The following is a 27,997-nucleotide window of genomic DNA, read 5'->3' as shown; positions in this document are numbered from 1 at the left end:
CTTTACTGTTTTTTTTTTAAATTTATTTTTGGCTAAGTTGGGTCTTCGGTGCTGCATGCGGGCTTTCTCTACTTGCGGTGAGTGGGGGCTACTCTTCGTTGCGGTGAGCGGGCTTCTCATTGCGGTGGCTTCTCGATGCAGAGCACGGGCTCTAGGCACGTGGGCTCAGTAGTTGTGGCTCGTGGGCTCTAGAGCACAGGCTCAGTAGTTGTGGCGCACGGTCTTATCTGCTCTGCGGCACGTGGGATCTTCCTGGGCCAGAACTCGAACCCGTGTCCCCTACATTGGCGGGCGGACTCCCAACCACTGCACCACCAGGGAAGCCCTTCTTCTTTTAAAACGTAACCTTCATGAGAAATGGGGGCTTGTCTGCCACATAATGGGCACTCGGTAATAATTAATGGACGGATCAATATCCTCAAAATGCCGTGTGCGGCATAGATGTAGGCTGGGGCTTCAACATTGCCTATTGCTGCAAAGTGCTCTGGAAGTCTTAATTTTTTGTAACGTAAAAATGTTTTGTCAGATCTATGCCCTGATGTTATTTAACGGTTGATTTACAGTGATTCTTGTTGCCTTTTAAACATGTGGAAATGGATGACAGTGAAAGCTGCTTAGAGTCTGATCATCGTGACTGTGGTGGTATTTAATGCCCAGCACAAATAAGAACCTGAATGGGTAAAAAAGCAGAGTATTTTAAAGGAGTCATTGTTCCTTTACTTTGGTGAAACGGAGCTGAAGTTATACACAGTCCTCGTCGACTTTGCAACCTGCCCCTGATGGTATGGTTTGGGAGGACACATCGTGCCTGAGGTATTGCAAGATCCAGAATTACGGAGAGACAGAAAGACTCAGGATCAATGCCAGATTCTCTTTCGGCAGGCGAGTTTCTCAAGGGAAGTACTGCGCTGCATGATGTTGTACTAGTGTGGTGTACATGGTGGCAGAAATTATTCTTCAAAAAGGTGACTAGAGAGCAACAGATTATGGGGGGGGCGGCAAGAGTGGTGTTATGCGGTGGCAGTAAGATAGAACTGCCGTAAATCTATTTCTTTCCAAGCCAGCTCTTATTTTAGACCGAGAGATTCAAAGCGGAGAGGCTGTCGCCTGGACTGACTCCCGGCAGTTTGGAAACGTCAGTTTCCCACGCCCCTTTGTATTCTGCCGGAAAAGGCAAGGCGAAGCCCACCACAGTGGTCTGCCGAGTTCCGGCTTTTGTCCTTTTCGGTTCCCCATTGGCTGGGGCCGCCGAGGCCCCGCCTCCTTCCGAGGCCGTCTGGAGCCTTCAGCGAGAAGGCGGGGCTTTGTGACGTAGGCGTGACGTCCCCCAGAGGTATAAAAGACACTGCCAGGTGCGCGGATTTCTCCAGGAGCCACCCGCAAGGGGGCAAGGAGGAAGCTATTTAGAGCGTAGCCGGAAAGGAGAAGGTGGGGCAAGTCTGGAGAAAAGGCCCCCCGGCCCAGCGGCAGTTAGGCCCTCGCAGTGGAGGGGTTGGTGGACGGTTCACGTGTCGGGAAGGGTGGCGGCCCCCGGAGTGGGAGGTCGGCGGGTGCCCACACCGGCCAGTGAGGCAACAACCTTCGGCCAACGCGCGTGTGGCGGACTCGGGGGGTACGGGGTGTGGGTCGGCGGGTCTGCCGCCACCACCGCTGAACTAGTCGGTGTGGAATCTGGACGCCCGCTCTCCCAGGTCTTTCTGCCCCCTCCACCAAGCCAGCCAAACGGCAAAACAAGCACAGACCCCAGCGTAGGTGTTTAGGAAGTGAGTGGTGGGTGCCGTTGACGTTTTCTGTGGCCCCGAAGCCCCTATTCTCGCATCTTCAGCCAGAGGCACCGTTTTCCTGCACAGGCGTTACCCCTAGGTTAGCGGGTTTGGTGTGGGGAATGTAAAATCTGTTAGTGTTTGACAAATGTGTTTTTGTCAAACACACAAGGAGAAGTTTGAGCAGAATTAGTGAGCTGTCATTTGAAACAACCCTCAGCGTCTGTACTCGTGACTTTATCCGTTGATGTAGTTGAGGATCGGTGTCACAGCGTGTCTCATCTTGTCGAGGACAGCTCTTTGTAAGGAGCTGCGTCGTAGGATGCTCCGCATCCCTGGGGCCGGGGCCCTAAACGGCTCCGCAACCATTCACAAAGCCTGGGGAGGGGGAGGGGTGCGGCAAATCGAGGATCTCTGCGTGGGCGTTCTCCCCATGGTCGGTAGCACCAACTGCTGACTACAGAATGGGTGTTTTGTTAGCTCCGTCGTGGCTACCGGTAAGCCACTGTCAAATCATGACCCATCTTTCAACGCGCACTGGGGTGCAACGGATGTACTTAAAAATACATATGTGTATATATGTATATATGGACATATATATACACGTATATACGTCCATATGCACACACATGTATATATATAAAATATAAATGAAGTGAATATGTATCATCCATATAATTACCGCCTATGTCCCTTAACATTTAGCATGGGGCCCTGCTACAGGTGCACTACTGGTTTTTTAAAGATGGTTTAATTCAGTAAATCTCCTGTTGAATGATACTCTGATAGTAAGTTTTCATTAGGCGATCGAATACAGTGCCCTTAATTCTCAAAGGTTTTGCTCTGGCGATATTCATTTTTTCCTGACCTTTAGGAAGATGAAATGTGCTTTTAAAATATTCAGCATTTTGCTATTAGTTGCTTTTTAATTAGAAGTTGGCCTTTTGTATAACTGCTGTAACTAAACAGTGCCCCTTGGCCCCAACAATATTGAGATATTGTTGAGGACATGGTTCATTATATCACACTATTCTTCTCTTTATGAGGACCCATAGGAGAAATTTCTCCTGGGTCTCAGTGCCCAGAAGAGCTGTGATTCTCCCAAGCAACTGATTTGGTTTTTTATCTCAGGAAACCTGAATTATTTAACCAACCATTTCCTATTATGTGATGGCTACTTGGTAATTCAGGGGGCTTGTCTTGGGACATTACCTGTGGCTTCATCCTATTTTTCCTACCATACTTTTCCCCTTAACCACTGAACTGAGTTCCTTAAATATTTAATTTTCTACTTTGTGTATGTTTATAAGCCCTCTTAAATAATTTTTTTAGAATGAAACAGGACACACATACACTGACACAGTTTAGGGTGGCAATCTCTGCTGCTAAGAGTTACGGGTAAGACTGTGCAATGCCCTTGGTACCACTTAAAATCCAGAAAGCCAAAAGAAGGGAGAGAGGAAAACTATGGCAGAGGTTAAGGGAAGATACGAGAAAAGAGGTATGGATGGTGGTGGGTGGTATAATACCACAAGTTACTACTCAGATGAATATTAAAAACAAAATTAAACTTAAAACATGTATACTTAAGGATGATCTGTGTCTGGGGATGTATTTAGAAAAGTGAGAAAAGATACATTTTCTTGTAGAAATTCTACTTTGTAACTCTATTTGATGAATGTATAGAAAAGCCAGTTCCCATATGGTTTGGAAGGCTGTTTCTTGGACACAGATAAATGAGCTCGATTTATATTTCTTGACATTTTACTGCACAAAATATTTACTGAATTTTGTAGAAACAGGTTTTGTTTGGTTTGTTTTTGTTCTTTGTTTTTAATATCATACTGGAGTTCCTGGCAGGGCTTTTCCCCTGGATTCCTTTAACAGTACTAGATTGCTCACCTGCACATAATAAGTTGTCGGTAGTATAGTTCTGTTTTAAAAACTACTGTTAACATTAGCCCATTTTACTAGAATAAATACCTAGAGATTAGAACTAAGGCTAGTGATTTTCATAGGAGATAGATTTGTTCTTAGAAGCTATAGTTAACTTGTAAATTTTTAATAAAAACCTTATATACTATTTATAAGACTTTGTGTTTCTTCATTATAGTTGAGATTACAGACATCCCGCCAGAATGATTTCTGCAAGGCCCAGACTTGTCGTACCTTATGGCCTCAAGACTCTGCTTGAGGGAGTTAGCAGAGCCATACTCAAGACCAATCCACCAAACATCACCCAGTTTGCAGCAGTTTATTTCAAAGAACTTATTGTGTTTAGAGAAGGTTTGTTATATTGCTTTATATATTTGTTGCTTTGAAAAAGAAAGCATTTTAAATTGGGAGTTTTATGTATCTGATTTCCTGTATTTCTTTAGGAAATAATTCTCTGGATGTAAAAGATCTTGTTAAACAATTTCATCAGATAAAAGGTAAGTACAGTAAGTAGTAAGAGTTTAATAAAAATCTAGTTATAAATTATTGCATCATTAAATGTATAGCATACATTTAAGCTTAGGAGTGATGCTTACAAATATTGTCTGTTTAAATAATCACACTGATGCTTTATTTTTATTATTGAATCAGTTTTTTAAAAAATCTGAGAACTGATTTTGGAGGATTCTAAATTTTAAAATAGGAAACACTCTTCTTTTGCAAACCATTTGGTACAGTGAGACCTAGAAGAGTGTGTGTCAACTATGACTCAAGCCCTTTCCAATTTGCCTGTCTTTGAATTGAATTTTGTGGTAATACTCAAATTATAATGAGACACATCACTTAGGAACATTGTAGAAACACTATTCTTGGAAGATTATTTTAGTAGAAAAGGTTAATCACCCTTTTTTTTTCCTCCCCATGATGGTTTAAGTGCAGTCCAGCTTGGAGGACAGGACATCGATTAGGTGTCACTAACCATCTTTTCTGTTCCAAGAGTCTCTTTATGTAGTGAAGAGATAAGTTTTTCATAGAAGGTGGTCTCTGGCCTGTCCCTGTGATGTAAGGCTGTATGTCTGCTTAGAAAAACTTGTTTTACGTGTATATGTGTAAATGTCTATCTTATGTGAACATAACAACATGAAACTGAGTTGATGGAGGAGCAGTGAAGAAGTCAGGGGGGGGGAGAAAGGAAAAAGGCAAAGTTTACACTATGAACATTTGGGAAGATCAATATAAGCAGAAGAGGATATATTAGTTAAACCAAGGACAGGCACACATATCTAAAAGAACGGTAAGAAAAGCTTTTGGAAGAATTTTGTGGAGAAAATGGTGACTTAAGGTGAGTGTGAGAAATAACTAAATAATGCTACATTGGCTGACCAACATTGTGAAGTGACCATAGAAAAAGTAAAGGTAGGATCAGTGAGTTTTGGCCACTTTTATTCTCTGCCACTGATGTTAATCGATAACATAGCCAAGATAGGGAGAAATTAGGGGTAGACCTAGGAAAATGTAAAAATCATGAGGGTTTGGATCTACAGTGAAAGAGACTCCCAAAACAGAAAACAAGATTAAGAATAGCAAGAGTCAGCATTTCAAGGGGCAGGAGAGTGAATCGCCATGGTTTAGGAATATTTTATTGTCTAGTCTGGGTGCTTCCCTGCAGGGTCCTGATGGCATTCTCAGCTTACCAAAGGAAAGAGGTCTGAGATTTGCTTACCACCAGCAGGATATACAGACAAATGCTGGAACACTGACCACTCTCCCCCTTCCCATGAGCCTGATCTTCCAGGCGGTCAAAGTTATTATGGCCTTTGTACTTGTGTCCTTTATACCAGGAGCTATCTTTGAGAGGACTGGCTGTGCAGGCTTGCTGTGTTTGAGAATGGTGATAAAGTCAGTGACTCTATCACTGACTCTTTATGGTTGTAAGTAACTAAGTGGTAGCCTTTGTGGCTAATCTGTTTACTGAAGAGTATACCCACCATTCAGCTTAGCAAGTGGACTAAACTGACGTGGATTTTGGTCCAGCTAGGGTAACATCTTTGAATCTCAGGGTTCAAAATTAACAGACTGAACTAATGGAGCAGCCATGCTTTCGATGGAGGTAAGGGGTAGGAGATACTGCTGCCTTTCTCCTCCAGTAACTGTAGATATCAAAGAAATTGACATAGTGTAGACTCACAGTATGGCTGTAGAAACAGATTGCTCTTTAGACAGTAGAGTAGAAACGAATGTTGCTTGTTCTTCCCCAGAGAGTTGGGGAAGGTAACACAAGGTATAACCAGAAAATATATTCAGTGTTACGGTCTAGTATCAATTGGGCTCATTTTGTCTGCCTTTTATTGTCATGCCAAATGGCTTCTTAATGGACTTCTTCATTAGTATATATAGAATGGATAAACAAGGTCCTACTGAATAGCACAGGGAACTATATTCAATAACCTGTGTTAAACCATAACGGAAAAGAATATAAAAATAATATATAACTGAATCACTTTGCTGTACAGCAGGAAAAAAAAGACAGCACCAGTTATTAGAACTTGGTGATAGAAGCAAGAGCTAAACTACCATCCCTGATGCATTGGTGCCCACTCATCTCCCAGATATCAGATGTATCCCCCAAAGTTATTTCCAGCTGGTTAGTTTGCTGCCTAGCAGCATTACTACCAAGCTGCCCGTATGCATGGAAAGTATGGAGATAAGTATATCCTGCACATACCATTTATTTTATTTAAACCCTCCATTCTGGGATTTTTCCTAGAAGGAGCCCCATTTTTGGTAGGCCTCATCATAGGACCAATAGTGTTTACCCATCTCCCCATTGCATTCAAACTTTCTTGCAAAGGCAGGTGATGAAGGAGGGAGGAGGAAAAGAACCAGACACGAGAGCAGCTTTTCTCACTTCTCTGTCATCTCTCATCTTTTCTCCCATTTTCCAGAGCCTGGCTCTATCCAGGCCTCCATTGTGGCGTTTCACCCACATGTGCTCATTTCCAAAGCAGCTCATGTAAAACACTTTCTTGGATCCTCCTCTTGTATTTTTCTGCAACTTGATTAAATAGGTCTTACTACTGGATGAATCAGTGAAAGCTTTTCTATTTCTCAGTCTTCTCAGGAGAGCTTCTTCACTAATCCACATGAATCATTGAGGGGATTTTAGAAACTCAGGCAATATTTTAAGGCAAAACTGTTGTCTCAAGTTCTACCACTTAGTATATCTAGGAAAAGAAGGAAGAAGTGGAATGGAATTTTTTGAGTAACTGTTTTGTCCTAGGCATTTACAATATATTTTGTCAATTAAGAGAACTTTATAAGGTAGGTAACATCACTACAACTTTACTCAAGAGAAATCTGATGCTTGGGAGTAATTAGATAACTTGTAAGTTTCTAAAATATTAATCGGTAGAGTTGGGATCTAAACTTAGATCTTCCTAGTGCATGAAGATCTTCCTAGTAGTAGTAGGACTCATTAGTAGGGATCACTAGGAGCCCTCTAGAAAAACCTTTAATTTTTGAACTCGGAGTGAAATCTCAGTTCTCTTTCCCCACATTATCTCCCACTTTTCACTTCTTCCTCCTGTCAGGAAGGAGTGTACTAATTCTGATCTTTTCACCACTCCACGAAGAGGGCAGTGGTTTCTCCACGAGAGTGGTGAGATCTCAACACCACTATCACCTTCCGTCCTTTTAAGCCTAATTGAGTCTAGTTTCTAGTGTTATTCCTGTCTTGGCTTCCAAAAGAGGCAGGAAATAGCCACCTCTTTTGAAGAATCAAGAAGGCCTAGCCCACCTAGATCCCCAACTGAGTTACCTGTTAACTTTTCTAACTGACCCTGGACGTTCTTGGCATGGCCATAGAGTAGTAATTAGAGTCACAAACTGCTGCTCATCACTGAGCCCAGTTTCAATCCTTACGTAGCACCGTAACAGTTATGCATATCATTAAATATTATCTTGAGTTATATATTCATATTAGATAGTCATAATATATGTTTTCAGTTTCTTATGCCAAATTCTATTTTTATGCCTTATAGAATTCATTACACATACTTGTAGCTATCCACTCATTAAAAAAACAAGAAATCTATTTCAGGACTATCCATACTAAATTTTATGAGGCTCTGGTGTACTCTGTACTTTCCTGGGCATTTTTTTCAAGTAAGGCTATACTGATTCCCTAAACAGGGATGAGTATTGTGTCAGAAGGACCCTCTTATTTCTGCAAGTCTTGTGTTTGCCTTGGCAGGGTGGTAATTTGTACCAAGGTTAAGAATTTTCACTTTTTTTTTTTTTGACTTAAAAAAAAAGTTGTAGTGATTATCTGGCGATGTTGTTGGGAGTGGGGCTTAGGTCCTTCGTGCTTTAATGATGTGGTAAGATTAATCACTTGGGGGAGTTGTCCATACTAAAGATCGCAAATAAATCACTGAGCAAATGGTATAGTCAAGAACTGGGGTCAGATTGTCAGACTACGGACAGAAACACAGGGTCAGGATTAAGAGAGGAGGGGGCCGGGGAAGAAGCAGATAAGTAAAACCAGGAAAGCTAGGATGGTAAACCAGGCTGCCAAGGTGAGGTCAGGAGCCACAAGTAGATGTCAGTTACATGAAGGAAGGACACCTTTCTTCCTTAAGTATCTGACTCTGCTATCCAGGAACTCTGATAGCTCCATACTGTTCCAGACTCTTTAGTGTTGTAGGGGTACTTCTAAAAAATATTAAATTACTATACTCTTGATTTCAGATAACCTCTATTTTTTTCTTGTTTGCTCTGCTGATCTCTACCCATTGAAGCATTAATTTACTGTAGGGAAAAGGTAAATATAGTCTGGAGCAAGGAAGTCATTACTCAGTATTGAGTTTCCAAAGTTCGTAATAAAAAAGCTAACACTTTAGAGTTTTGCAGGAGCCTGTTTTTTCTTGGAATTTCCGAAGCTGAGTTTTGATTTAAGACTTAACATGACCAGAATCAAGTTTTTACTTTATATAAGCCATAGAGGAGGGAGGAAAAAAGATAAGATATAAGGCCATTTCCTGCTGCACAGGAAAGGGAAATGGAAAGTCCTTCTTGACAATGGGATTGTGGTGCTGGGGTGTGGGTAGTGCATGAAAAGTGCTAGGTGACATTGAAACTGGTGATAAGGAAGGTAGGTGGAATTTATGATCAGAATTCCCTAAGACTCATCAAGCAGGTGGCTTGTTCTCTGCATTCCTGGGTGCTGTCTAGAAGAATGCATGCTTCTCAGAAGCTGAGTGGTTAGCATGGTACTGCCTTTAGCACATCACCTGCTACATTCAGCTCCTGCACTGTGGTAACTGTCATGATCAGACATTCAGTAAATACTGGTTGAATAAAATAATTACATTTGAAGCAATGGATTAGAAATAATGGAGAGTGTTTCTCAGATGAGACTGAGATAATATTTCTTGTGTCCTATGGCCTGTGTGTGGCTTTTAGTGGATCCAGATGTGTTTAGATTGTCCCAGAGTGCTGACCAGCAAGTAATCCAGATGGGAAAAAGTGAAGTGACTCAACCCACTAATAGAGAGCTAAGTGCAAAATGTTGAAGCTGGGAATAAAATAAACTTTCAGCTAGGCCTTAATTGCTAAAGGACCAAATTAGGAAGGGAATCTCTCAGTCCTTCAGTGAAATAAGCACACAGGCCACACATTTCACAAAGTAGAAACTTGAGTAGTAAATACAGTGAAGTCAGAGACTAGCACCCAGAACACAGGCAGTATGAGTTATGCCTCTACCAGAGGTAATTGAGAGCCAGCAGAGAAGGACAACATGTGGATCAGAGCCAGAGCTCACCACAGCACTCAGATCCCCTCTTCAGAAGTGGGGAGAACCTTTGAAAAAAAAGCAATACCCAAAAAGACTGAATAATAAACCCAAAGCGACTTTTAAACTGGAAGGGACAAATATTTTTAAGTAAGACCAAATAAATTTTGCCTTTGGGAAGTAAGCATTTTAATGCAATTTGAGATCAGCTAGAGAAAGTAAAGTAATGCTTTCTGGCATGTCTAAGTTATAGTAGGTAACTTTTGATCCCTTTATAAGACCATGGCATGCAAAGCTTTCTATGAGCTAAATCTATCCTACCTTTGCAATTATCTCTTATTTCATATCTTCACAGACCTTATGCACCAGACTGACAACTTGTCATTTTTTGAAAAAGTAATTTTGATTTTGATCATTTGATTTTGGCTTATGCTAACTCCCTCCAGGAGTTCCTTTCCCTCCCATTTCTTTCAAATTCTATATATCCTTAAAGTCCAATTCAGTATTTCATTTAACAAATATTTAAATTCCTACCCATTGCCAGATACCGTGCTAGGAGGAATTGAGAGGTTTCAGTTTCAGCTATGATGAAGTAGCTAATATTGGACTTACCTTCCTATCATAAATACCCGTAAAAGCTGAAGAAATTATATAAAACAAAGTCTGGATTCTTGGGAAATGGGGTTCACAGAAATTGAGCCCCATATTCACCCCAGTGTCATTTTTCAAATTCATGGGCAGGAAAATAGAGGCCAAGCAGAGATTGGAAGTCTCTCCAGGAAGAGAGAACAGAGAAGCAGAGTTTGGAGCTACTAATGTGGCTGGGATTGGGGTGACAAAGCACCAGAGAGGAGGCATTTGCAGAGACGGATTCCCCAAAAGTCTGCAAAAATATTTCCTTTTTTTTGGTGGGGGGGCAATTTCCTAAGTGCTCATGTGTGGACTGTAAGGCTTGTGAAGGCTTAGCAGAGAAGAGCTGTTGGAAGACTGAAAGCTAGGTAGGGATTTCAGAAGTGGTACAGTGTTGGGGGAGGCTTTGGAGTTTGGGCCCAGCCAAAATGAAGAGAGTTTTCTGAAACCCTGGCAATCCAGTTGAGACCCCAGGAAGGTCACACCCTAGGAATAAAGACAATCTGCTAGGAGTAAGAACAAAGCTGAAATATGTCTATTTTAACAAAATGTAAAATGAAGTCTCAGGAGGATCAGATTTGCCATTATTAGAGTAAGACCAACACCATTTAGAAGAAAACAATATAGTCAGAGTCTCTACAATGTGTCATTTACAATTTCCAGCATACAATTAAAAACTACCATTCATTCAGAGAAGTGGGAGGAAGTGACTAATAATTAAGAACTAAAACATAAAACACTCTGTAGAAGCAGACCCAAAGAAGATCCAAATATTAGAATTACTACATAAGGACTACATAAGATGGAGAACTTCAACAGAGTAAGAATCTTAAAATAAGAAACAAATGGTTATTTCACAATTGCAAACTAAATTTTTATTAGATGGCTTTACTAGCAGAAGACAGAATTAGAAACTAAAAAAACATGGCAATAGAAAATATCCAAATTGAAGTAAGAAGAAAAACAATAAGAGTGTAAGACACATTTGTGAGACATGATCAAAGGGTCTAATATGTAATTGGATTCAGAGGAGAAAAGAGTAGATGGAAAAATATTATTTGATTGAAAGACATCAACCTACAGATTCAAAAAGTTTGGTAAACCCACAGCAGTATAAAAACAAAGAAATCCACGCTTCAGTATATCATAGTCAAACTGCTGAAAAAGACAAAATCATGAAAACAGGCAGGGCAAAAAGGCAGATTACTTTCTGGGGAATAATCAGACAAATAGCAGATTTCTTAACAAACTACAGAAGCCAAAAGACAATGGAATGACATCTCTACAGTGCTAAAAGCAAAAAGCTGCCAACCTAGAATGAATATATATCCAGTGAATATATCCTTTAAAAATGAAAGCAAAATAAAGAGATTCTCAGGCAGACAAAAGCTGAGAGAATCCACTGCCATCAGACCTGCTCTACAAGAAATACTTCTAAAGAAGTTTATAGGCAAACAAGAAATAAAAAGGGAACTTCCTAAATCTGATAACGTGTATGCATAAAAACTTACAGCTAATGTTATACTAAATGGTGAATTTTGATCTCCCATCAAGATTAGAACCGGAATAGATATGTCTGACATCACCATTTCTATTCAACACTGTGCTGTAGGTTCTAGTCAGTGCAATAAGGTCGGGGGAAAAAAGAGGTATACATATTGGAAAGGAAGAAGTAAAAGTACTTTATTCACAGATGACATGATATAGAAAATCCAAACGGATCACCTTGATAAATCTTAAGATAACATATTTAAATACCCAATGAGAAAATGGATATTAAAATGGATACATAATTCATAGAATAAAAACAGACATGGTATCTAAAAAGCAGCATATACCACAATCCCCCTCATTCACTTTTTTTTTTTTTAAGATTTAATTTTTAATTTATTTTTGACTGTGTTGGTTCTTCGTTGCTGTGCGTGGGCTTTCTCTAGTTGCAGCGAGCAAGGGCTATTCTTTGCTGCAGTGCACAGGCTTCTCCTTGCGGTGGCTTCTCTTGTTGCAGAGCACGGGCTCTAGGCACACGGGCTTCAGTAGTTGTGGCTTGCAGGCTCTAGAGCACAGGCTCAGTAGTTGTGGCACACGAGCTTAGCTGCTCTGCGGCATGTGGGATCTTCCCTGATGAGGGATCGAACCCGTGTCCCCTGCACTGGCAGGTGGAGTCTTATCCACTGCACCACCAGGGAAGTCCCTGCTTTATAACTTCTAACTTATGCCTCATATTAGGAAAGTACTCAGCTGCAAGTAACAGAAAACCGATTAGCAGTGAAAAACAAGGTATCTGGAAGTGCTGTTCATTCTGCTGCTGATATTATAATAATAAAGCATCAATTATCTAGGTTCTCTGCTTTATCATTCTTAGCATATTTTGTTTGTAGCCTTATGCCACTGCTCTAGGCATTATATCCATGTATAAATCAGGAAGGAGGAGGAAGTGGTGGCATCAATGATACTTTTTTCTTTCATTAAAAAAGTAAAATCTAAGAAGTCTAGCAGACTTCCACTTCTGTCCCATTGGCCAAGGGAGACTGATAAATTTTCTGATAAGGGAAATCAGAATGCACAGGGCTGGTTTACACCTGTACTCTGCAGGGGCTCTTTGGCATCTTGGATGGGGCAGTTGTGCGGGGCCCCTTTCACACCTGCCCCTTCTCATTTAAGCTTAACAAAAATTACCTAAAAGCCACTGTATCCAATACATCTTTCAGTCACTGCACTGATCACATTGTCATCTGTTTATGTGCCTCTAACCCTAATCAGACTGTACTATTTAGGAGATTCTCCAGTGTCTATCACATAATAGGAATTAAGGATTGGTGACTAAAGAATGAATACAAGGAAGAGAAGAGAGGAAGGAGAGAAAAGAAACAGACCACCTACTTTATAGTCACTGGTGTTCCTGTCAGTTGTCCGCGGCAATCTCTGCCTCGTATCTGTGGTCAGTCTTGAGCTAGTGTTTCCTGCCTCTGCCCCAGGGGTATATATACATATATTATTCCAAAACACAGTAGTTGGAATCTTCTTCTCTTTTAAACTTTTAAAACTATATGTACCTAACTTACTTCAAATTCTTGAGTCCAAGCACTCCTGTGAGTTCCCCTCCTGCAGTCCTCTCCTCTCCCCTCTCCTATTAATCACTTCTCCCATCTCCTATTATGTCCTGCTTCATATTCTCCTCTTGTCTGGGACAGCTTTCAGATTTCCCTTCAGTGCCAGACATGCCTTTTTTCCTTATTCTTCCCTGATCATGCCCCAAGCACCCCAAGTCTCCACGTGAGTTCTGCCTATTCCAAGAAATACTGTATGCTTGGAATGTATCTATCTGATTGGTTTCATGGAAAATCAGGATTCTACAGTGAGTTTTAATCAGTCATTTATTAAACTTAGAAAGAAATGTTTTAGAGGAAGAAGTGCCTTCAGTGATGTATGTAATTCTGAGAGTTCATGCAGTTTTTTGTTTTTTTTGTAGTTCAAGTAAAACCAGATTACTGACGTCATACTGAGTTCATCTTCATGAGGTTGACATGTAAGATCAACCTATAGCAAACCTAGTTTACAACTTTAAGAAATAGTTTTCTACACAAACATAATCTCAGTGTTACAAGTCGGCAATCTTTGGAACTGTTAAACAGACCTTAAAACATCAGAGAAAAGCTCTTTACCTTTTGTAATAATAGATATCAACAGGAACGCAATATAATTATGTGATAACTTGTTTGTGTATGTTTGCTAACATTCTGTCATGTATTCTAAACAAAACCAAATGGTTCATCTAGTGCTTTACATTTTCAAAAACACTGTTAAAGCTTAAGGTATTTGATCTCAACTTAATGTTACAGTGATGAAATATATCTATTAAAAATAGTATATATGACATATATGTATATATACAAATACATATATTATAAATGGGAAAAAACACCCTGCATTTTATCATCCAGATTATGAAATTGCCAATTAATTTTAATCAAAGCTGATTTAAAGATGTGAGGCTTATAATTTTTAATTTGATATCACATTTCAAAACTTTTTTAACTAGGTGTTGATTTATTCTTTCCCCATTTATATGTGATTTACAGTTTATGGAACACTTTTAGGTGAATGACTCCATTTAATCTCTACAAAACCTCAGTGAGGTCAGAATTAAAATCCCCATTTTGCACACCAGGAGGTTGAAGCTCAGAACCGTTGACTTGGCCATGCATCTATTCAATCACAGGACTGAACCCAGATCTTCTCATACACCTTTTTACTATGAAAAAGTTGTGGGGAAGGAAGCAACATCATAAATTCTCTGATGAGTTATGATTCATAATTATATAATGCTTTACCTTTCCAGAATGGTTATTTAACAGGGGACTTCTAGAGGCAAAAATACTAAACCTAAAGATTAAGCTCCTAGATACAATTCTAGGTATGACAAGCCTGTGAGACACTTTGAAAAGGTTAAGTGGCCCTTTCCACAGAAGCTGAATTCCTATCGTGTAAGTGATGTATCACATGAGTCCCATGCAGGCAATCTAGGGATTGCAGTGATCTAGTCCCTAAATTGGTTGGGTTCTTGAAAACTCTCAGGGGAAATAAATCATTACTTGGGGAATTTAGGTCCTTGTGGGGGAAAAGAGTGTTGTAGAGGCCTTGAACTGCTGTGTAGGTGTCTAGGTGAGTCTAGTGAGAAGTTGGGCTTGGGCTTCGTGGTGGCTCTCCTACCTTCACTGTTCCACGGGCCTCAAATTCCTTTAGCGGTGGGTGCCTGACCTTGCCCTCGGCCTTCCCCGCCAGCCGGCCTCACTGAGGGCATCTCTCCCCACACTTGCCCCTCCCTCCTGGGGCAGCTGCTGTTCCTCTTTGCTGGTCCTGGGCTCTCGGGGCAGGGATTCTCTGACCTAGGTGATCTTTGCACCAGGCATTGAGGATGGGGCTTTCTCAGTGTTCCTGTCAGTTGTCTGCGGCAATCTCTGCCTCGTATCTGTGGTCAGTCTTGAGCTAGTGTTTCCTGCCTCTGCCCCAGGGGTAGGAAGGAGCGCTCTGTTTGCTGTTGATACAGGATTCCCCTCTGGCCTTCTACCCTGCTTCCATCTTCCACAAAAGTGCCTGTGAGTGTGAACTTCTTGTGTCTGGAGTCCCAGACTATTCCAGACAGACATCTTAGCCCACATTTGGCTTTCATCAGTTCATTAAGATTTTAGCTGATACCTTACCAGCTGGTATGGTGGTGACGTTTCCAGGCCCTGCCACAGATGAGAGAGTTCTGTGGCCCTTCTCTCCTTGGGCTGGTTACTCTTTGGAAATCAGATCACTTGACTGCCTTGTGACTCTGCTCTCTGATGGGCTCACAGTTATCATTTTGACGTTTATCTGGCTTTTCCTCATTGTGATGGGCAGACAGTTTGTGCAGCTTTATCTTAAGCGTAAGGCCAGGCTTATTTAAACAAAATTTCCCTTATTCCTCCAGCCAGAGGATATCTTTTCCTCCTCTGAGCTTCCATAGGTCTTAAATGGTACCCTTGTTAAGTACTTGCACTTTTAACCGGTAATATCTGTATATCTTATTTCCCCTAAGCTTTATGAGGTCTTGTCCTAATAATTTTTCCATCCTCAACAATGCCTAGTGTATTTTACACACAGCACAAACAGTCAAGTGTATTAGTGGGTAAAGGGCTTTGACTGGAAATGGGTGGGGAAGTCCTGAGGAGGTGGCTGGTTAGAAAATGAGGTCATTGTTCTAGAAGCAGAGGGAGGTAAGAGTAGATGTGGATTTTGTCTTTTTGAAACTTTTCTTAGCATGTGAGCGTTTGTGTGGTATCCATGTCCAGAATTAGACACCTGATTCGAGTTTACAAAAAATCAGCCGCTAATGTAGAAGGAGACCCTGGAGGACACTGTTCTTTGGAAAAGAGCTGGACCCATGAAGACATGTTTCCAAAGTTTTGACTTGAAGCAAGTATGTTCTTGTAAGGCAAATTCTCCTTTTCCTGCAGATTTCATGATATTAGGTAAATGCTTCCCCAAAGAGAGACTCCTCAGTAAAGTAAGCAGCTGTGACAGACGTCTGGTGAGGCTAGACGTGTGACAAGCAGGACGCTGAGTCCAGAAGATGCTGTTACAGCAGTTTTCTAGCTCTAGGGCTTTCTGGATGTCATCAGTTGTCTTGACCTTCTAAGCCATGGTTTTTTTCCTCCTGCCTGAGGATTCACTGAGCCCTACTTCTGGAACCAGAGCTGTCTATCTGCTGCTCTTCTGGGTCAGTACTTCGGCTGCATTATCACACCTTACCAGCAGGTGCTACCATTTTTAGAATAGAAAACATGACGTTTCCTAATGTAAAAATATTCTATAGTCCCCTAGTTTTCCAATTCATTAAGTTGAACTTTATATACCAATTTTCTTAAACTGAAGAATGCCTTTAATCATACGACAGCATTTGTTTCATTACCAAGTTACGAAGTGTTTTTTTCTTTCCCCAGTTTCGTGTGGAAGTCTGGATCAGGAGCTTTTTCCATGGACGTTTTCTGCTTACTTTTAGGCAGTTATGATCTTTCCCCTGACGCTGACCAGCTCAAGGTGGTATCTGAGTGTTAGAGTCACTTATTTCTAAGGAACTGAACCAAGTTGTCTTTTGAGTGGATAAGGACAGGAAGGTTTTGTTTTGCCCACAGTGAAGTTACAGATGTTGGAAACTAAAGCAAAACTCTTTTGTACTTGCGTATATAGTGACATTTGAAAGCTCAACCTATGCTTTCTTCATAATTCCTTTTTTGGGGAATAAGTACTTATTAACCCATCTAACTCTCATTTTTTTAGGGGAGAAGTGGTCAGAAGGAATGGCACAAGAGAAGAAACCAGAATGCATGAAAGAGCCAGAAAGAACATCTACAGTTTCCCAGGAACCTAAATGGATGGAAAAATCTACGGACACAGAGGAGGACAACATAACTGCACCGCAGTTTAGCAACAAAACCACGCAGTTCCCGTCAGTTCATGCTGAGCTGCTCTCAGAGCCCGAGGGCACCCCTGAAGTAGCTCGTGCTCCTTCGAAACTGACCGCCCCTGAGAACGCCACCCCAGCCTCACCGCCGTCGCCAGCAGCTGTCTCGCCCGAGCTGGCCTATGTCCCCGTGGACCCAGCTCAGTTTGCTGCTCAGATGTTAGGTAATGTTTCCTCGGTTCATTCGGATCACTCTGAAATTTTAATGGTGGACGTGGCAACAAGTATGCCCGTTTTTCCCGAGGAGGTGCTGAGCTCAGAGGCTGCTGAAGATGATGTGGTGGGCACTCCTGTGCATTCTGGAGAGATGGCCGCAGTGCAGGTTCTGAGCGAGACATCTGTCCATGTAGATTTGGGTTGTGAACCTAAACACCATAAGGCTGAACCACCACTGGCTTCCTCATTCCCCTTGCAGGATGAACAAGAACCTCCTGCTCACAGTCAAGCTCCTCAGGCCCCTTTGCAGGCTGCTATTGAGGTGCCGTCCACCACGCACAGAGCATCTATCTGTAAAGATGAGCCTGTGATCGAAGGAGTTACTAATGTTGAGCAAATACTGGAACAAACAGTTACCCCCTTTTCCGATCAAGCTGCTTGTCTTAAAGGAAACGAGCAGTCACCACCCCTTAGTCCCATACTTGTAGTAGGCAAGACAGCCTCACACGTGTCTGAAAAATCTGTGGGTTCTGCAAACTTTGTGCAGTTGGAGAGTGCAAAATGTGGCTCCTCAGTACACGTGGAGGCAGACGGCTCTGCCACAACAGTGAGCTCTGAGATATCTGTGCACCTTGAAGTGGACATCTTTGCGCTGGCCCCTGGCAGTGCTGGGCAGGAGGACTCATGGGAAAACCGTGCGTCCCAGGAGACGGAGGTCAAACCCGCGCTCTCAGGGGAAGCCGCACAAGTAGTGCGCTCAGGTGCGTCCGTAAGATCATCTAGTGGCCCCTAACCTCCTGTTCCAGGTCTTAATGAACCAGAAATCGAACCAGAATGGGAAGTAGCACCTAAACAAGGTTTGACGGAGCCAGGTAAGATAATTACTTACAAAATGAAAAACGGTGCTTCCAGTGACATCTATATTTCAGGTGACCATCTAGGTAGGCTCCCTGCAGGTTGGTCAAAAAGCTTTGTTTTTAGTAGTAGTTAAAATGCCAAACCTATTTAAAGACTTTGTTGTATCTGAGATTTTACTCTTACGAGATGAGTGATTTTAAAGCAACATCACCACTGCTTGGCCTCAAAGTTCGGTCATCTAGCACTTTCGTGTTGTTTTGGACATACCATGTGGTGAAAAATGGTAGAGCCTGTTGTCAGCTGTAAAACACGTTCATGTGATCTGGATACTCCTGCAAAACCATAACTAAGGGGTGTTGGTTTGAAATCTCTCACCTGTAAAAGTAAAATCAAATGACGACAAAGTATTTACACAGGCGATGGCATTAAAAACGTGAAAGAAATGGTGGTGCGTTTGACTGCTTTTGCGCTGAGGTGGGAGAACTCTGCAACCTGGTCTGGGGGCTGGTCAAGCCCTGACGTCCCGCCTGGGAGCTTCCCGCAGATGAGGGAGCGGCTTCATAGCTAGATGGAGAGAGGAAAGGTCAAGCTGAAGTTCTGTCACCAGGGGAGCGGGGAGGTAGCAGCAGCAGAAAGGATGGACGCGGCAAAGCTGGCCGGCTTCCCTCCCTCGGTTCCCCGACAGGCGCCCAAATCAAGCTGCTTTCTTGGCTGCCGAACTATCACTACCGCTTTCCCGTGACACAGACACGGTTTGACCTCCCATCTCGATCTAATTATGGCATTTGGTCTGCTCACCCTCCCAATCCATCTAGGCAAGTGCAGCGGCCCTTATCCGTTTAGGGAGGTGGGACGTGCAGGAACCAACCGCGCCATTCCTTTTGCAGAAACTCTCTCACCCTTGACTCTCACCAGAGCCAGAATGATAAAAAAGTGGCACAGCAGGTGTTTAGAGATCAAATTCTGTCTGGCAGTGTGACGGGGATTCTGCGCAGCTGAAAAGGCAGAGGGCAGTGTTGGAACGTAGTCTGTGGGGCTGGCATTACACTTGTGGCCTAAGCAGCACTTCCCTCCCAAGTTGCTGTTCTCAAGTGCTTCACTATTTCCCGAGCACTAAGGGTATTTCACAAAAACCTGAAGACTGGGCTCGTGCGTATTTTTAATTAGCTTCCAGAACTATCAGTTGAAAGCATCTGAAGCTATTGAAAACACAGCTTAATTGTGTGCATAGTGTTATTTTCTTTTCCGGGGAAGAAAACAAAGCTGCACTGGGGATGCGTGCCGTGTTCAGAGGGTGACTCAGCACAGCTGGGCCAAGTGCAGCTCCTCCATCAGGAACCTCTGCTCCTCCGTCCCAGCTTCTGGGACTCGTTCTCCAAGACGGCACTGTCTTCAATTAGGCAAGTCTAACTTGACACGGTAGATGCCTTGGTGTAAGTAGACGGACGGCCCTCCGAGACCTCTTTTTACTTAAAGATCCACTGTGCGACCAACCAGCCTTCTACTGCCACCCAGGACCTATGATTTCAAGCCTTGCCGAAGAGGGAGCAGTGCTCTCAGGTTCCGAGTCCTAGATTATGTGATGTTTTGTGTGCAGTGACAAACTGATGGGAGACGATGCCGCCTGCAAAGGGCCAGAGGTCCTTGATTATGTGATCAAAAGATGACACGTAGTGCTGACTTCTTCCGTAAAGAGAACAATCACTATGCAGACACATCAGTGCCTTTTTTAATGCTTTTTTCAATGGCTTAACACACTCTTCAGTTGATTTTTTTGGTAGAGCCAGAATTGTTGATTCTCCATTTCCTCTGAGGACCCTGCAGAAGCCATGTCTACAGTTAAGTTCCTGGAAACAGCAACTTAGAATGAGATTGCTTCTCAGCCACAACCCTAGTGTCCGTGCCACTGGCTATCACAACACTGTTCTCGTTTTTGACTGTAGAGAATCTCTTTTCTTTCACATTACCAAACACATTTAGCCCTCTCTATAGCATGCTTTATGGCACATATTACTACAGCTGTTTGTTTATATGTAAAAAAACCATTTCTGTGCATAGCGCCTGATACAGAGACCAAATCTTTAACACCTGCAAATTTTTTTTTTTATAGCAATAGCAGCAAGCGAAGCAGGACAACCACCACCATATTCTAACATGTGGACCCTTTATTGTCTAACTGATATGAGTCAACAAAGTCGCCCATCACCACCACCTGCACCTGGGCCTTTCCCCCAGGCAACCCTCTATTTACCTAATTCTAAGGATCCACAGTTTCTGCAGCATCCACCAAAAGTTACTTCTCCAACTTACGGGATGATGGACAGCAAGAAGACCAGTGCCCCGCCTTTTATTTTAGTGGGCTCAAATGTTCAGGAAGCACAGGATTGGAAGCCTGTTCCTGGACACGCTGTTTCCCAGTCAGATGCCTTGAAGAGATACGCTGCAGTGCAAGTACCCATTGCTGTTCCTGCAGATCAGAAATTCCAGAAACACACCCCCAATCCCCAGAATGCTAATCCTCCTACAAGTGGACAAGATGTCCCCAGACCACAAAGTCCAGTTTTTCTTTCTGTCGCTTTCCCAGTAGAAGATGTAGCCAAAAAGCGTTCAGGATTTGGTGACAAATGTCCTCCCTTTGGAAGTTACGGTATTGCTGGAGAAATAACTGTGACTACTGCCAATGTTCGCAGAGCAGAAACTTGAAACTGGCAGGTAAATTCTCTTCCCATGATATGTGGGCCTTAACACACTTGAGTTTTCAAGCAGGTTGATCTGTTGACCTAGAGACTGAGGTATTTTAAGACACTGAATGGAGACACGCAGTGCCCCCACCTCCCTACCACGTTACGACTCAGCGCACAGCAGGCGCACTGTGCCGCACACCAAGGGTCTGGTGCCTAAAACACATAACCAAGCGACCACCTCAGCCACCTCTGAAAACCTGGCGTTGTGTTGAGCCCCGTAGAAGATGCCAAAGGGATGGATTAACATACAGATAAGACAGTCTCGTGTGGGAATTTTATAGTCTAGTTGGCAGGTTTCAGGGGCGGGGAGGACAAGGTGAGAGATTATATATGGAGCACCCAGTCAATGCGGTAAGCCTGCTCCCTTGTACAGTGAATACTTACTTACAGCAGAATGGATAGGTTGGAAACACATTCATGAGCTAAAGGGACAAGTGGTGTTAACCATAGATAAGTTTTTATCACTCACAAATCATTAAAAAATTTTTATTCAACCAGTACTTACTACCACATACAGCACTAGCCTCTCCTTCCCCAGGTGTGTACGTACAGCAGAGCAAGCAAAACATGCGGCCACACCTTAGAAAAGTAAATGATACGTGAAGTATTTATTAGGAAGAAAACCAGTAGTACTGATCCAGGCCCTCTATTAGATGGGGTGTTCAGGCATAGATGTAAACTGACGTCTGCACAGGAGAAGGAGGCCAAGGGCAGGAAAAAGCATGGGGCTTAAGACTCTGCAAGTTGGCCACAAGGAGACAGGCTGGGAGGAGCTGGGGAGAGCACATACGGTGAAGTCAGACGTGAAGAGGGGACCACGTAACTCAGGGCCCTGCCTCCCAAACGAAGAGACTGGGGCTGAAAGTTCAGTGGGGAGCCAGAAGAATGACAGCAGCTGCATGTCTCACTGACAAAGCTAGATTTCAGTTTTAGGCAGGTTCAAGTACCACAGTTACCATACTTAAGGAGACTTCTGAAAATATCTTAGGACTATGAGCCTTTAGACTTCTAGTGGAACTGTCAAAATGGCCATTTTGGGCATGAGGTGCTAGGATATCTTAGTGCACGTGCACGGATAACATAGTTAAGAGCTTAGCAGGAGAGCAGGCTAGAACTTGCCTTTCTGATCATCCACTCATTTTACATGTTCAGTTTTATGATTAAACAAGTCACTATTTACATTATTCCTAACAGGTGCCGAAGATGACACTGTTTGAGCTGACCTTCAAGGTGGAGTCTGCCACCAAGCGTAATATATCAATAAACTTCATGCAAGCATAAAACCTCGTCGCCTTGCTTATTTTATAATTTAGGCAGTGTACAAACATCTGAACACAACAGGTCCTAAATATTTTCAGACTTGTGATATGACACAATAGCATTTTCCAATGCTCATATACATTGTAAAAAAAAACTTTCCACTCTAGCGATTTTCTACCAAGGTATTCCACTTGGTAATTCTGTATTTGGCATTCACACCAAGTGAAGACAGTGGCACCTTGCTCTAATAAATACTGTATTTACCCAGAGAACAGTGAGTGCTAACTGCCTACTTAGCACGTGAGCCCGGGGGTGAGCTCTGGCCCTGGGGACCGTGGCAGCACAAGGACTTACTTTCTTGTAAGGACACCTGACAATCTGGCATCCTATTAAGTGCAGCATTAGAATATTTCAAAGTTTAAAAGAGACCACACTGTTTGTTTTGAACATTCTGAAGCCTTTATTTAGCATCAGGTAGATTATTTCATTATAACACTTGTTAACTTCACGACAGCCATTAGAATAACTTACTGGCAGCTACCTAAGGCCCCCTGGAGCAATATCTCAGTCTGGGGTTGGGTAGATAAATACCGTAAGATTAATGTACCCCAATTAAAGGGGCAAAGCTACTGTACAAGTAGGTCTCCATACGTATCTTAGGTACACAGGTGCCTTGCAAACTTGAAATGCACAAGACCTCCTTTTATATAGTCTGATACTTATAATACATGAGTACAACTGAATTTCTCTGGTGGCATTTGCCACTGGGAGTTGAAGCATTTAAAAAGGTTTCTCATTACGTAATGATGGTGACTAAAATCTATATTTCTGGGGTATTTTTGTGAATTGCTACGTTTTATACATATTTTCAAACATGTACAACTCAAACATCTGAATTCTAATGACATTAATTATAGAACATTGTAAAAGTAAAATCAGAGCACTAAAACAAGCAAACGAAATACCTTTTCCAGTTTAGAATTTTCAAATCAGGAATCTCTCTTCTGAACATTCAGGCATTGTTTTTCTTTTTAGAGGTGGGAAGGGGTAAAATTGAGAGGATTAGTAAGAAGAAAAGCCATCTTTTCAATGCAGTCTTTACAAGATGGCATAACCTCTATATTTGAGCATATAAACATATAGGAGAATTCTAAACATTTCGAAGTTAAATCTAAAACATTCAAGCATGACAGCCTAAAAATATTCAAAATAACTTGATTTGGGTTACTATATAATTCCATAAAGCTAAAGTTACATTTAGGTATAAACCTTCAGTGAATATGGCAACAGCAACCACCAAAAAGCATATTCTCCAACAGTTTCCCATACCTCTAGATAAAATAGTATTCCAAATAAGCATGTTGGGATAGCAAAATTACCCATTTTTCCAAAGACTTTTCATCACCAGTATCCACCTTATGCCCTACTTTTGTTGGGTGAAATGCAAGTTATCATGAGAGGATTTTTTCTCTTTTCAAAAGATGAGTAGAAATCAAAGAAGAAAAATTTAAAACACAGGTTTAAGTCTTATCTGTAGATTAGCCAAATGCTCCAACTTGTCTATGTTTTAATAAATGTCAGGCAAATTGAAGTAGTTTCTGTCCCAGTAGCTGCCGGAGTAAAGCCAGTCCTGGGCTCCGCTGTAGGGATTAGGACCTTGATGGAACCACCTGTTTAAAGAGGAAAGACAACAGTTATGGGGGAAACTGTTCCCGATCACAGGGTCCCTGCTGCTTCACTAGCTTGCAGACTCCCCTACTGCAGCGATTCACTTTGTCCTGTGAGTCAGGGATTTCCGAAGAGACTTTAAAGTGCTTTTAGAGAGCACATATATAGAATAATTTTCCGAAATATGTAATGAGACCACCCAAAAGGTTCAAGGATTTTCCACAGCATTCAGCAACAGTACTTGTCTAATTGTTCACCTAGGCCCATTCCTTCAACGCATTCTATCAAGCAATGGGGAATAAGGAATTCGAATACGGAAATTAACTTTCACCACTTACCTACAGTAACACGAAGGTGCCTGATTCAGAGTAAATGCCACCCCACCACCAAACTCTTAGTTTCATTTTACAAATGAGGAGCTCAATGTCAGAGAAGTTAAATAACTTGCCCAAGCTAGTCACTGATATCAAAGTTGTTAAAGACCATGATTTGTCAAATACACTGTTACACATAATCCACTGAAATTAATCTGATCCAGATCTTCCTGGGTCTTCATTTTCTCCATACTAATAGAGATTCATAGGCTGCATCTAGATTTTAACATTTTTCAAATTCTAGAAAGAGCTGCCCTAATTTTCTTCTTGCCCTTTAAAAAACAAGTCATGGGGCTTCCCTGGTCGTGCAGTGGTTAAGAATCCGCCTGCCAATGCAGGGGACACGGGTTCGAGCCCTGGTCCGGGAAGATCCTACATGCCACGGAGCCACGTAGTGCCACAACTACTGAGCCTGCGCTCTAGAGCCCACGAGCCACAACTACTGAAGCCCGCACGCCCTAGAGCCCGTGCTCCGCAACGAGAAGCCACCACAATGAGAAGCCCGCGCACTGCAACGAAGAGTAGGCCCTGCTCGCCGAAACTAGAGAAAAGCCTGCATGCAGCAAAAAAGACCCAACACAGCCAAAAATAAATTCATAAAAATAAATAAATAACAAGTCATCCACTTCCCACATTCCCAGCTTTCTCTGGGTAATGGAAATGAAAAATTATTTGTTCAAAAGGTTCAAATTTCAATTTGTATAACATTTTCTAATATGATTTAGTTTTCAGTAATATTTATGAAAACAGTTTCGTATGTCTTTGTCATTCTTTCCAAATAAATTGCCTCTAAAAATATTTAACGATTAGAGTGAGCTTAGATTTGTTTGGTAAGTCCCAAGTGGTCCTATTAATCACTGCAGCAGCACTAAAAACCCTAAGACACAAAAAATGCTTCAGACGAGGCTAATTCCTTGAAGACTGATATAGTAAATGCCCACTAGGCCAGATTTTCTAGAATATTACATATATTATTTTGCTTTTGGGACTTTTCCCTAGTTAGAAAAATTAGAAGTCTACTTTAAATGATCAAGATATGTGTGTTTCAGACTTTGGTAACCAAGCTGGAAATACTTTAAGGAACCACTGTTTGATCAAAGTCACAGAATTTTTGTCTAATACGAAGTATATAATTTTACTCCTTTTGGTCTCAAAAGTCCACGTAGTAAAAGCACTTTTGTAGTCAGGCTTAGTAAAATCAAGCACTTCAGAAAATCAGGCAAATCAAAATCAAGGTAACCAAAAAAATTCTCAAAATTAACCAAGCCTCAGGCCTGTGCCACAGGATTTCTTCCATACAAAGTGGACAACTGGAAAGTCAAGTGCAAAGAGACTGTGCAGAACAGTAGATTCAATAGCAAAGAATGTATTTTTGTTCACACATAAGCCAAGTGCTCTAAAGGCCATGTCTGCAAGGCCTCCCTTCGGGGAGCACTTCTTGGAGAGAGTTGCAACATGGCACGAAAGATGAGCACCTCGGATCGGAAGGTCTGATGCTAGGGATCAGAGTTTCTCTCAACATCTAGTCTCTTAATTTCCAGCACTCACGTCTGGAAAACTCTGCTGCCATCAGTGCACCCCCCTCCACATACAAAGAAGTCCATGCTGTCTTTTCAAAGTCTTATTAGGCAAGCAGAGGCAAAAGAAAAGGAGGGAGGGGGGTGAGGAGATGTCTTTGTTCTTTGTTACCCTTTAGTCAATGTTTCTGAGTCTACAGACTCCATGGGTCTATATCAGTAAAATAACATTAGATAAAATATTAATTCTGCACGATGCTTGCATTGAGGGAAGAGATGATGTCATCAAATTTTTTTGGCCTCACCACCCACCTTCTCTTCAAATCCTGTGTCTATTGCCAGTCCCCCCACTCTCTCCCCACATAACCCCACTTATTAAGGTCTCTGGGCTCCTCTAGGAAAACAGGGCAGGATCACAAGCAGCCATTTCCATACGCAGGAACCACAGTTTAAAGCCTGAAAAATCCCAAAGCTGGAACTCTTTTCAAATGAGTGAAACTGGTGTCAACAGGAAAGCCAGCTTTTAGTGTGGAAGAATTGGGGACAGGTTACACAACAAGGTTCTGGGTCTGATTTCTGAGGGCTGGTTTCAGCTCTACCTGGCAGAACATGCTCCTTTACAAACTGCCCCATCCCCGCCCCGACACAAACTGAACCACGCTGTTCAAAAAGCACGTTATCAGCAGGAGTAGACCCAGTCAGTGAATGCCACCTCTCACCACTACTGGAAAAAGACTCCAAGCACATATCCATTTGGACAAAGGGTCAGTAGGGTCATTTTTAAGGTCTGTATATTCATATAAGAACTACTGGTGCTAAGAGACAGCAGTGGAAGCAAGCATGTGTAAGGCTCCAAAGTGGAGCTCACAAACATAGCTTCTAGTTTTTATTTTCAGGCTAACACAGAGCCGGCTAAAGCTCCTTACTTTCTGCATGTAGGACTTTACCTGACAGTAATACTTTTCTCTTACTTTGCACACTTGAAAATGTGGCCAGAAAAATAAAGGAGTTAATAATCAGAAATAGGGAATCCCCTGGTGGTCCAGTGGTTAGGACTTGGTGCTCTCACTGCCGTGGGCCCGGGATTCAATTCCCTGGTTTGGGAACTAAAATCCCGCAAGCTGTGCACTGTGGCCAACAAAACAAAACAAATTAGAAATACAGTACAAAGTGAGTTTTCGCAGAAGAGACTAGAAACAATGATTAAAATCTATCAAATCTTTTCAGAAGGGATTGCAGGAAAGCAACGTGCTTTTGGTTTTTGTGGTTCTTTCTAATCATGGTCTGCGGCATACTTGTCCTTGAGCGAGTCTCTTAAATGAAATACACCAGCGTTTGGTTTCTTCACATACAACGAGGGGACTTCCAGACTAATGGCTTTCCAGTGGTTTCCCAGATCCTGCGTGTGTGTGGGTGGGAGAAGGCGGGCCCTACCGCTCAGCTCCCACCCGAGCAGCCTGGTGGCCATGTGTTCTATATTTGTAGATTCTTTACGTGTTCGTTGGCAAAAAAGATTTTGATGCTAACAAAAAAGTCCAAAAACCACTGGACTAGATGCCATCTAAGGTCATTTCTAGTTCTAATAACTGTGTAAGATGCAAAAGGGCTACCAAAAAATATCTACTAAACTGCTTTTGAAATTATGCCCATATTGGCTCTGAAATTTATTTAATAACTTTGAATAATGGGACAACAGCTTCTACTACATAATATAAATGTAGAAAATGTTTTTATTCTATTCCTATTTACAAGAGATTCTATTACTCAATACAAGTGACTACGTAACTCCTGATTCTTAAAAAGAACACTTTCAAAATTCGCAAATTTTATTGCCCAGTTTCTGTTGCTGAATGGAATCCAAGATGTCACTTTAGCAAATCGTATTTCCACGACATGTCAAGTCCCTTGTGTTTGGAAGAGTAAAGGCATTGTCTAAATATCCGTGATACATGATATATATAATAAGCTAATGGCCCTATAATTTACTCATATATAAGCAAATGGCTCTGAACCTATTTCATGCCAAAATCTGTAACTCTGCCTTCCCTCTTAAAAATAGAAGGGACAGTGTTCTGCTGGAGAAGAAGGAAAGGTAGTTTGCGTAACTGACACTTACCTGTGGTAATTGTGTAGGAACGTTTTAACCTTACCTTCCAAACAGTCCTTTTTCTTTGCACACATGCGGCCCTTTCAGCTTGAACTTAGCCAGTGGAAAATACTTGACAACTCACAGGGCGCAGTGAGCCAGGCTCTGCAGTCTCCAGTCTGCCAGCCCCCCCCACCCCGCCCCCCACCCCACCCCAAGCTCCT

General features: G+C 42.1%; 2 protein-coding genes across 12 annotated transcripts in view; one reads left to right on the top strand and one right to left on the bottom strand.

The window, feature by feature from the left end:
* The first annotated feature begins 261 nt into the window (after nucleotides 1–261).
* Nucleotides 262–23,588, top strand: CABYR (calcium binding tyrosine phosphorylation regulated). Of its 3 annotated transcripts, XM_024757878.1 has the most exons (6): nucleotides 262–1,428; nucleotides 3,877–4,049; nucleotides 4,142–4,195; nucleotides 16,927–17,274; nucleotides 20,235–20,836; nucleotides 22,063–23,588. In XM_024757878.1, exons 2-5 carry the CDS (start codon nucleotides 3,902–3,904, stop codon nucleotides 20,825–20,827), a joined length of 1,143 nt encoding a protein of 380 aa, XP_024613646.1. In that variant the 5' UTR covers nucleotides 262–1,428; nucleotides 3,877–3,901; the 3' UTR covers nucleotides 20,828–20,836; nucleotides 22,063–23,588. The 3 variants fall into 3 exon arrangements, with proteins under 3 accessions (XP_024613646.1, XP_024613644.1, XP_024613645.1); XM_024757876.1 differs by having other exon boundaries at nucleotides 16,927–18,027; nucleotides 20,235–23,588; XM_024757877.1 differs by having other exon boundaries at nucleotides 262–4,049; nucleotides 16,927–18,027.
* The window catches only part of OSBPL1A (oxysterol binding protein like 1A), a 216,257-nt gene continuing 210,822 nt past the window's right edge, over nucleotides 22,563–27,997 (bottom strand). For 6 of the 9 annotated variants that reach the window (XM_024757870.1, XM_024757871.1, XM_024757872.1 and 3 more), the window contains one exon: nucleotides 22,565–23,798. In XM_024757870.1, the coding sequence (XP_024613638.1) occupies nucleotides 23,696–23,798 (103 nt within the window). In that variant the 3' untranslated portion in view covers nucleotides 22,565–23,695. Of the gene's footprint in view, nucleotides 23,799–27,997 lie in introns of all 9 variants that reach the window. The other 3 variants (XM_024757869.1, XM_024757867.1, XM_024757868.1) reach the window with 1 other exon arrangement.

This window comes from Neophocaena asiaeorientalis, unplaced genomic scaffold (genome assembly GCF_003031525.2).
Source record: "Neophocaena asiaeorientalis asiaeorientalis breed wild unplaced genomic scaffold, Neophocaena_asiaeorientalis_V1.1 scaffold142, whole genome shotgun sequence".
Taxonomy (NCBI): domain Eukaryota; kingdom Metazoa; phylum Chordata; class Mammalia; order Artiodactyla; family Phocoenidae; genus Neophocaena; species Neophocaena asiaeorientalis.
The sequence above is the reverse complement of the archived record's forward strand: the minus strand, read 5'-3'. Positions and strand labels throughout refer to the sequence as shown.

Bases quoted from the DNA above. Each gene is read 5' to 3' on its own strand.
- CABYR (XM_024757876.1), top strand. From the start codon at position 3,902: ATGATTTCTGCAAGGCCCAGACTTGTCGTACCTTATGGCCTCAAGACT. The intron at 4,050-4,141 runs GTTTGTTATATT...GTATTTCTTTAG, and splicing joins ACTTATTGTGTTTAGAGAAG to GAAATAATTCTCTGGATGTA. The intron at 4,196-16,926 runs GTAAGTACAGTA...TCATTTTTTTAG, and splicing joins ACAATTTCATCAGATAAAAG to GGGAGAAGTGGTCAGAAGGA.